This window comes from Epinephelus moara, chromosome 2 (assembly GCF_006386435.1).
Source record: "Epinephelus moara isolate mb chromosome 2, YSFRI_EMoa_1.0, whole genome shotgun sequence".
Taxonomy (NCBI): domain Eukaryota; kingdom Metazoa; phylum Chordata; class Actinopteri; order Perciformes; family Serranidae; genus Epinephelus; species Epinephelus moara.
The window spans coordinates 13483306-13493687 of record NC_065507.1 but is presented as its reverse complement, the minus strand read 5'-3'; the positions used below and the strand labels follow the sequence as shown (position 1 = coordinate 13493687).

The following is a 10382-nucleotide window of genomic DNA, read 5'->3' as shown; positions in this document are numbered from 1 at the left end:
GTCGTGCTTGTGAGCTCTGGCTTGACTTGCTGCTCACAACACGGGCTTGTGTTGCCCGCTGGAGGCGAGGCGGGGGAAGGCACGCAAACGGAAGGTAAAGATGAGGCGCTCCGTGTTTCCCTCCACCACTCCCGCCCCCCCCCCCCGTAAGGATAGCCACGGCCACCCTCTTTGTCCCCACAGCAGAGAGGAGAGGTATTGGCAGGGTGAGGGCTGCCAACTCCACGGGTTTTTTTGCTCGCCCAACTGCAGCCGAGGAAATGACCCTCAGTTGAAGAGTAGCACTGTGATCATCACTAAATAAATCTCAATAATAAATAAAAAAAAATATATAAGAGCATGTAGAGAGAGTCGTCTTAGGTCCTGACTGTCATCCACAGGTCTGGCAGTCTCATCCACCCCGCACGGCGCGCTCCCTGACTCTCACTTATTTATTTATTTCTCCTTGGCGCGCGTCCCCGCTGCGAAAGCCGGAGCGCTCCTCGCTCTCCCCCTCTTCACTTCGCTTCCTCTCCTCCTCTCGACAGCATCCAGAACTATAGCGCAACCGTCCCCATCACTCTTTTCCTCCCCTCCTCCTCTCTTCTCTCTCTCACCGCCAGATCTCTCTCCACTGCGTCTCTCACCCCTTTGCCCCCCTCCTCCACCTCCCCGGCTCAGTCCCTCACTCCTCTGACGCACGACAGGGAAACGGACCCGAGGAAAGACAGAAAGAAAGACAGGAGGAATTTTAAAAAAAAATTTAAAAAAAAAAAAGGGGAAAAAAAAGAAAAGCAGCAGCTGACCCAATCGTCGATATGATCCAGAGACTCTTGCTACTGCTGCACCGGACAGAGACGCGGTCCTGAAGCCGAGAGGAGAGCACTCTCACCCGGCTATACTGTTGTTGAGCGCTCGCCCGAGGGGGGGCGGCGACGGCGGCGGAGGAGAAGAACGAGGAGGAGGAGGAGGAGGAGGAGGAGGAGAGGGGAGGAAGAGGAAGCGGACGGGCACAAGTCGAGGGCTTGCATTTTAAGCAAACTGCTTAGAGAAAAAAAAAGGAGACGAGAAAGAAGGGGAGAGAGTCAGAGTCACCGGAGAGCGAGAGTGGGAGAGATTGCATTCCTATCACGTCTTCATTTCTCCTCTCTTTTGCCTCAGCCACTGAGAGAGGGTGAGAGAAGGAGGGAGGGAGGGAAAGAAAGAGAGAACGAGATCTAACAAGATTCACACTAGTGGGCTTTTTTTCCCTGATGCTGTCCAATTGCAGTACCAAACTAAGGTGAGTGCTTTAAGCTGTGTTGTGCTGGAGTGTTTAATGAGGGGGAATCTTATGCAGATATGTGTGTGTGTGTGTGTGTGTGTGTGTGTGTGTGTGTGTGTGTGTGTGTGTGTGTGTGTGTGTGCGTGCGTATTGGTGTCTGCATACCCATGGACTTCAAAAAGGGGGACAACAAGCGCTCTCCATACATCGAGAATAACGGATCGTAGGGATCCAGTCGACTGATCAATAGCCGTTTGTTCTTTATTCACCGTTTTCCTGCCAATGTCACGACGGAAAGGCTGCTGCATTATGCTTGGCATGTATTTCAACAAGCGCTCTGCTCTCTCCGCTGTATTGACAGCAAGGTTATTTTGGGGGAAATTTCAGTAAATGAGAGCGGGATTCTCGCTTAGACTGGAGCTTGTTAGACTGCCATCGTTTCACACTAACTTGATATAAATTCAAAGATTGGAGTGGTCTAATTAGACGTATTGAAATTGCCACTCACAACGAGCATCACTTTTAATTCATGTAAGTACAGAGAGCTGAGGAGAATCTCCCCCCAGCTTGGTTTTTGAAGCCATGGCTCATTCACATGCGCATCTCTCCCTCTCTCTTTCCTCCTCAATGCCCTGCTCTCTCTTTCCATCTCTCCCTCTCCGTTTCCTCTTGTTCCTCTAACGGCTCGGTCACCCCCCCCCCCCCCCCCCTCCTTCGTTTCTTGTTCTCTTTCCTACCACAGCCCGGCATCGGACGGTGAGCGGGACGCACCGGGCGACAACAGAACACATCGCAGGAGGATATGTGAAGTTGGAATCCCACTAAACTAAGTAGGTATCGCACCCGATTTGATACACCCCAAGGGAATATAACACGGCACGAATTGTTTTTTAATTGCTTGAAATGTCGTTGTTACTTTTTGTGACATCGCATCTGCGCTTTTTTTGATCTCTATCATGGAAGCGGAATCGATAAATCCTGGAGGATTACGCACGGAGAGGGCAACGAAAGCAGAGCATTTTACAGCGAGGGGATCGTGTTCAAGGATCCTTTTTTCCCCTCCTTGGCGCGTTTTACTGTCATGTCTTTTTTGGGGATTACAATATATTTCTATTTTTTCAAACTCCCTTTTCTTTTCCTTTTTCTGTCACTGGGCTTTTTTGGTTTCAGCACCATGGACAGCGGCTCTGCTCCGGCACACGGTCCCAGCGCATCTCCTCTGGATTTTCAGCACCTCCGTTTGAACGAACAGCGTCGTGCGTGTGTGTGTGTGTGAAAAGTCACAGCCTACAGAAAAGATATTAGGAGCTATGTGCATGTGTGTGACTTTTTTCCCCCACTTAACACCATGGAGATACTGAACGGAATCTTCGATCAGCCCTTTTTTTAAACCAAAGCGAGATTTTACGCATTATTATTATTATTTTGTTTTTGTTTGTTTGTTTATTTATTTTTTTCAATGATCCCATCTTCTGGTTATATATGTAATCATTTATTTCCAGGCCGGCCGGATTCACTAAAACACAGCCTCATGAGCTCCTCGGAGCAGCAGCTTCGCCCACTGCGCTTTTCACTTGCACCGTTGTTCCTCTAATCCTCCAATGGCATCACCAATTAGGAAAGCCACAAGAAGTTGCATTGATTGTATTTTTGGCAGATGGCAGGTTCAATTACAGTGAGTAAGTCGACAGTTTTCCTATTTTGGGGGTATTTTTTTTTCCGTGGGGCATTCAACCCAAGAAAACGCCGTGGGCGAAAAGCCTCGGCTCTGCCGCTTGCTGCACGTCGGAGAGGAGACATTGGACCTTTTCCCTTTTATTTTTGTCATGTTTTTAACATCTCTACACTGGTAAATTTAGACCTCGCATCCTCTGCCAGTGTTTACATTTTTACCCATTTTGTTATCTGATTTCCATGAGCTATAAAGGGAGAATATATAAATGAATGTGTTGTATGAGATTCATTTTAACGAGATGGATGTTCAGCGCGTCCCTCGACAGTCCTCATATCTTCCCACTAATGGTCACCGAGCTGACACCTACTCCGTTCCCGTCCTCTCCCTGCGTTGGACCTTCCATGCACCTACTTTCATTTCCACCGCGCTTCTCTGGACTCTCATTTGCCGAAAGAGGGATTGAGGTCCCTGTTATGTAATAAATACAGCAGGGGGACGGTGTCTCCTCACCACTTACCTCACCCACCTGCTGTTGCCTTCGTTTATTCACGACGATAAGCATCTCTGAGGTGATTTATTGCGACCTTACCAGCATGTCTGCTGTATAATAAATGGCAATCCCCCCTCCCTATATACTGACGTTAACTGTCTGGATGCAGAGATTTGTTTGCGTTGCTGGGTATCATATTACCCATCCAAGAGTGCTGGGTTTATATTTTGTTTGAAATACCCAGCGATACTGCAACATTGAAAGTCCCCAATGTCATTCTATTATTCATTGGTATTCATTTCAAAGCTGTCTTCCATTCTACTGAAACTAATGCACCCTTCCTCTCTCTCTCCCACCTCTGCTTGTCTGTCTCTCACCTCAAACTTCACTTTGTGAGGGTGTGTGTACTCCTATGTGCATCCCCTACCCCCCATTCCCTTCCTTCTCCCCTTCCTCCCACCCATTCTCTCTCCCTCTGTCCTTTGTTGCAGTGCTGTGAAGTGGCTCTGTCCCTGGAGCCAAGACTTCATCCCCTTGGTGTCAGCGAGGATGCTGTGGGTTACCTTGCTGAGCACCATAGCCTTAGGATGGACCACCCCGATCCCACTACTAGAGGACTCCGAGGAGATCGACGAGCCCTGCTTCGAGCCCTGCTACTGTGAGGTCAAAGAGGGCATCTTCCACGTCCACTGTGACAGTAAAGGATTTACAAATGTCAGCCAGATCTCCCAGATATGGAGCCGGCCCTTCAAGCTCAACCTGCAGAGAAACTCCATGAGGAAGCTTTACTTTAACAGCTTCCTCCATCTCAACAATGCCATATCCATTAACCTGGGTAATAACGCCTTGCAAGATATCCATGCAGGAGCATTCAATGGCTTAGGAATACTCAAACGGCTGTTCCTACATGAAAACAAGCTAGAAGTTTTCCGGAATGACACTTTTCTGGGGTTGGAGAGTTTAGAGTACCTCCAGGCGGACTACAATGTTATCAAACGGATTGAAAGTGGTGCATTCAGGCACCTTCACAAATTGAGAGTGCTCATACTAAATGACAATCTGATCCCTGTGCTCCCAAATTATCTTTTCCGGTCTGTGTCACTCAAAGTTCTGGACCTGAGAGGAAACAGACTAAAGACATTGCCGTACAAGGGCACGCTGGAGTACGTTGGGAGGAGCTTAATGGAAATTCAGCTGGAGGAGAACCCCTGGAACTGTGTGTGTGAGATTGTCCAGTTAAAAACCTGGCTGGAGAGAATCCCCTACACAGCTTTGGTTGGCGAGATCACATGCGAGTACCCATTCCACTTACATGGGAAAGACTTGCGGGAAATCAAGCGCAGTGAGCTCTGTCCGATGCTCTCCGATGCTGAGATTGAGGCCAAGCTGGGAATTCCCCGGCTCCCATTCAACAATGAGAACACATGGCCTACTAAACCTTCCTCCATGCTTTCCTCCTTTCACAACACAGCCTCTTCTGTGGAATACAAGGAAAGAGTCCCCAAGCCTACCAAACGACCTCGACCCACAAAGAACCCCCCAACCCCTCGTAGCATCTACCCAGGCATCAACCAGCCTCCTATCGCTGGCTACCAAACAAGGCCTCCCATCCCAATAATTTGTCCAGCCGGATGTACTTGCAACCTTCACATCAATGACCTGGGGCTAACAGTGAACTGTAAAGAGAAAGGCTTTCACAACATCTCAGAGCTCCTGCCTCGGCCCCTCAATGCCAAGAAATTATATCTCAGTGGGAACCTAATACAGAAAATCTACCGCTCAGATTTCTGGAACTTCTCAAGTTTGGATTTACTGCATTTAGGGAATAACAGGATATCCTATGTCCAAGAGGGCGCCTTCATCAACCTGCCAAACTTGAAAAGTTTATATCTGAATGGGAATGACATTGAGAGACTCACCCCTGGGATGTTTCGGGGGCTTCAGATGTTGAGTTATCTTTACTTTGAGTATAATGTCATACGTGAGATACAACCTAACTCCTTCTCCCTGATGCCAAACCTCCAGCTGGTTTTCCTCAATGACAACCTGCTGCGCTCCCTCCCCAATGACGCCTTTGCTGGCACCAACCTTGCACGCCTCAACCTCCGCAACAACTACTTCCTTTCCCTGCCAGTGCGTGGCGTTCTGGAGCATCTGACCTCCATTGTCCAGATTGATCTCCATCAGAACCCTTGGGACTGCTCCTGTGATATTATACCCCTAAAACAGTGGCTGGAGAAGCTTTCCTCAGTCATTGTGGTTGGAGATGTCATCTGCAAGACACCTGAGTTTGCTTTTGGGAAGGACCTGCGTTCACTGGAGGTTGAGGTCATCTGTCCTGAGCTTAAATATTCTTCAGGCCCATCACCGGCCCTGCCTGGTGGGGATGACCTCACCACAGGGAGCTCTGACATGGGGGAGGCAGGTGGGCGAGGGGCTGTCCCACTATCTGTCCTCATCCTCAGCCTGCTCATCCTCTTCATCTCTGCTGTGTTTGTGGCTGCCGGGCTTTTTGCCTTTGTTCTTCGTCGCAGGAAGAAGCTTCCCTTCCGGAAACGTTCTGAGGTAGATCTGACGGGGATCCAAATGCAATGCAGGATTTTTGAGGACCCACCAAGGCAGAGCAGTGCTGGTAACACTGGCACACCAGAGAAACCAACACCCAGTATGCACACACACACTCACACTAGTCACACACATGCCCATGGTCATGTTTATGATTACATCCCCCACCCTGTGACTCAGATGTGTAATAACCCCATCTATAAGCCTAGAGAGGGGGAGATAGCAGAGGAAGACAGGGCGCAGTTTTCAGAGAAGAAAGACAATGGCAGCAGTAGCAACAGTAACTACAGAACCTTGTTAGAGAAAGAGAGAGAGTGGACCCTGGCCGTCTCCAACTCTCAACTCAACACTATCGTCACAGTTAACCACTCCACGGCTGACATGGGAGGATTTCATGAGAACGGAGGGCTCTGCCCTACAGTAATTGACAGTCAGAGGCCCACGCCAACAGTGGGCTTTGTAGACTGTTTGTATGGGACAGTTCCCAAACTAAAGGACATGCATGTGGCGCATGCGCACCCACCAGGCATGCAGTACCCGGATTTGCAGCAGGATGCACGGCTGAAGGAGACATTGCTTTTCACGGCGGGGAAAGGCTGCTACCCCGACCCGTCCCAAAGCGATTACCTCGAGTTAAGGGCCAAACTTCAAACAAAGCCGGATTACCTCGAAGTCTTGGAAAAATCTTACCGGTTTTAACATCTCTAGCCCCTGGGGAAAAAAATATATACAAAATACAAAACCAACACATTCACTTTGCCACCCTCAAAACAAAAATCACCCAAAACCAATATAAAAAACAAACTGGGAAAAAGCAGCATGATATAAAATAAAATATTATATTACAGTTACAAAGTTTCCCCCCCAAATCACTTTGGAGGAGAGGCCATTCTCAGATATTTCAATGAAGTGCCTTTTTTTCAGAGTAGCCAGCAATGTCAACAGCCGTTATTTTTATAATATATAAATATCTCTATATGCCCAAGAGAGAGCAAAAGAGGAACGAGAGGGGCACCGGGGAATAAAACATACAAATCATCCTAAAATACATCTGTCACTAAAACCCCTTTTTATGGAGTTACCATGATGCGCAAGACGCACGGGAGCTGGACGTCTCCCTGACTTGGGGGTTTCCCTTCTGTCTCTTTTACCCCTGACTAGGATGTACAAACACCCGGAGGCCGTGCACATAAAGTTTGTAGGAAATGATGGAAAGAGAGAAAAAATACATATATTAAAATGAACTGCAGTTTGCTGCATGCACTCGCTTCAGTGCAGGAAGCGAGGGGATTTACTCAGAACTATCACATCACATTATGAACAGAGATACTGCAACGCATTTACAGTTCAGTGTTCTATTTAATTTTTATATCTTATTAATATGGTTATTACTATTAATGAGGACTTCTGTCTACATCAGGGTGCTTCTCGTAAAAAGGACGCGCCGACGCACGGATGGTAAAACATTTGTGAATATTATTATAAGACAACGCTCAAGGTTTTCTGGATATTTCCACGCACTTTGTTGACCCAACCCCTCCCCACCCCCCACCCCTCCATTGCTTCTGGATTCCCCATCGTCACCCACTAACAGCTTTGTAGGAGGCACTTTTAATGTTTTCTCTCTCACAAAGATTTGAAGAAAAATGTGCATATATTTATTCTGTAATTTCAGTGAAGAATTTAATTGTAAAGGTAATGTTAAATCAATGTATAGTGATTATGCGTCTGGTATAGCCTTCTTAATAAAAACAAACTCTTCAATCAAATGATGAAAGGGTTGATGCCACGGGAACCTGTGTGTGGAGCACTATTGACAGGCTGTGTATTTGGTGTCTTGTGAAAACGGCATGTTGAGGCTGTGGCCAACCACCACTGAGGTAATGCTGCTGCAGATGGAAGAATAGCTACTGAACCAATAGAGTGCTGGACAGGAATGTAGTGGAGGGCAATAACATTTAAACTCAGTTCAGCTGCTAATTATTTTTGGATTAGTAATTTATTTGACATTATAGAAGAAGGGTGAGTTAAAAGGGCGAACTATGTTTTTATTCTGGCAAATATAATCGCTTTTTCTGTCTTTTGGTAGTTTGTTCTATGATCATCACCTGCTGGATATCATAGTGCACTATTTTATTTATTTTTTTATTTTTTTGCCACTACATTACTGGTCCTAATCAGATGCAAGCTGAAGGTAAAAGATCCAGGAAATGCCAGAACAAGTCAAGTGAGATCTGCTGCTTTTAAAGAGGATGATATGACAGGATATACCAAATCAGTGAGGAAGGCTGCAATTTTAATTCTCTAAACGGGTATTGCTGATGTAGGCTAATCAACAGTAATTGAAAAGGGAAAATGGAAATCTGATTGGAAGTCGCTCTCTGAATTTGTGCATCCAATTTCTGACTCCCTCCATAGTAGCAATGTGGATTCAGTCCACCGGAGGGCGATAAAAAGGCGTTCAGATTCATTGGGCATTTAGCAGATTGGATGCAGTTCTAATGTAATGCACAAAATGTTTATCCTAAGAGATCATCATGTCTTGTATTCAGTATGAATTATTTTTGAAATATCTATATATACATATAAATATATATAAAACCTACAAGTGGCATAAGATCATTTTTTTCATCCCAGCGCAGCTTCATCCGTTTCATGCTTTTTTCTTTTGATTTTTCTCGCTTTATTTCAACCAACTGTCTTGAAAATGGCAGAATGAAGCAGGTCACTCTAGCTGGATCAACACAATGAAGCATTATTTTCAAAAAAGCAAATCTAAAAAGAGCTGACCATCAATTTTGCATATTGGTATTATAATTTTTAGATGGTTTATTCACATTGAAATCCCTAATAACTGAGTCCTCTACCACAGCAAGCATTAGTTGCTTAGCTTTTTTTTCTGCTGTGATTTTTTGATATCTCATATTTCTCTGTCCAAGCCTGATTCATTTTTGGGACCAAATAATACAAGCAGACAAAGGTTGAAGCGGCTGTGGAGTAAATATGGTGTTCCAGATACACATTAGTGCTATTGCTTTTTTCTCTTTTCCTGAGGTGAAATTTTGATTTGGAAAACATATGATGCAATCTTGATGTCTATAAATGTGTGAATATCTACGGAAAGGAGGGTGCATTTCTGTTTTGTTTTCAAATGGGCATGGGTATGCAGTTTGCTTTGATTTCAATAGTTTTACTAGGAGTGATGATCCTCAGTTGCAATTGGGTGTTCTAGTTGCTCATATGTGTCAACATACACTGAGTGGAAGACATGTAGCAAACCACATACTTCCCTGTACTATGGGAAGGCCCTTAGCTAGTTTAGAGCAGCCATCACCAGTATTGATCATCAATGATCCAGTCTATAAGCTTGCATAATATGAAACATTTGACCTTGTGTTGTATTCATTGTTTCATTTCTTTGACAATTATTGTTGCTATAATGAGTGAAGGTCACCTTCATTTAAAGCCTTTGTAAGCATGGTAGCATTACGTCCAGGCTCTTTGTTTTTTGAAAGTTTCACAATGCTGTACCCCCATGTTCTGCTGCCCCACTTCATTTCTCTGCTCTTTTTTATTTTACTTTACCACTTAAAACACTCTCTCTCACACACACACACACACACACACACACACACACACACACACACACACACACACAGACATGTACAAACAAACCCACACACACACACACTCAAACACACACGTACACACACGTTAAGCCTTCCTTTCCCTGACCAAGACGTTAGACTATATGGTCAGCATTTTCAGTGTGCACTCAGTTTGATTAAAAACATAATGCATTACTCTGTTAACTCTCACCATCACCCCCCAACCCCCCCCCCCCCCAAATGAATAAATAAATAAAAGTTTTGGGATCATTGATGGTTTTTGCTATAGTCCCATATCTTGGTAAGCGTTTATCCTCCACCCCTTTCACCCACCCACCATAATATTCCACAAATGAGTGCTGGGCTTTGTCCCATTATACCATGCTGAGTGGTTTTATCCCAATAAATCCTCTTGTTATCCTGCACTACTATCTCCAAGTGATTTCATACTTTGGTGGAATATTAGATATGGGCAACTGACGGGATTGAAGGCTGGCTAAATGTTTCTTTTTTTTTTCTTTTTTTTTTTCCTGTGTGTGTCGGTGAAATGTAAACACTCACTGCTTGTTTGAATCTCTCTCTATTCAGTCAGTGGTATTTGAATTTCGCAGTGGAGTTAACCTTTCCTTCAACATCTCTCTTGAGGTTTGCACGTTGGCAAGACTTCAGCACGGTAAATGCAGTGTGTGCCTTTCTTTCTGTCCTTGGCTTTCTCCGTGTCTCTGTCCCTGCAACTTCCTTTTTTTCTGTTGTTGCTGTCTTTCATTCCTTTCTCTCTGCACTGATGGTGAGATTGTATTG

The 10382-nt window shown here is 45.4% G+C and overlaps 1 protein-coding gene across 1 annotated transcript; it reads left to right on the top strand.

Annotated features, from left to right (window-relative positions):
* The first annotated feature begins 528 nt into the window (after positions 1-528).
* slitrk3a (SLIT and NTRK-like family, member 3a) lies at positions 529-9806 on the top strand. The gene is made up of 3 exons (XM_050070181.1): positions 529-1261; positions 1986-2073; positions 3900-9806. Exon 3 carries the CDS (start codon positions 3958-3960, stop codon positions 6670-6672), a length of 2715 nt encoding a protein of 904 aa, XP_049926138.1. The 5' UTR covers positions 529-1261; positions 1986-2073; positions 3900-3957; the 3' UTR covers positions 6673-9806.
* Positions 9807-10382: the final 576 nt, after the last annotated feature.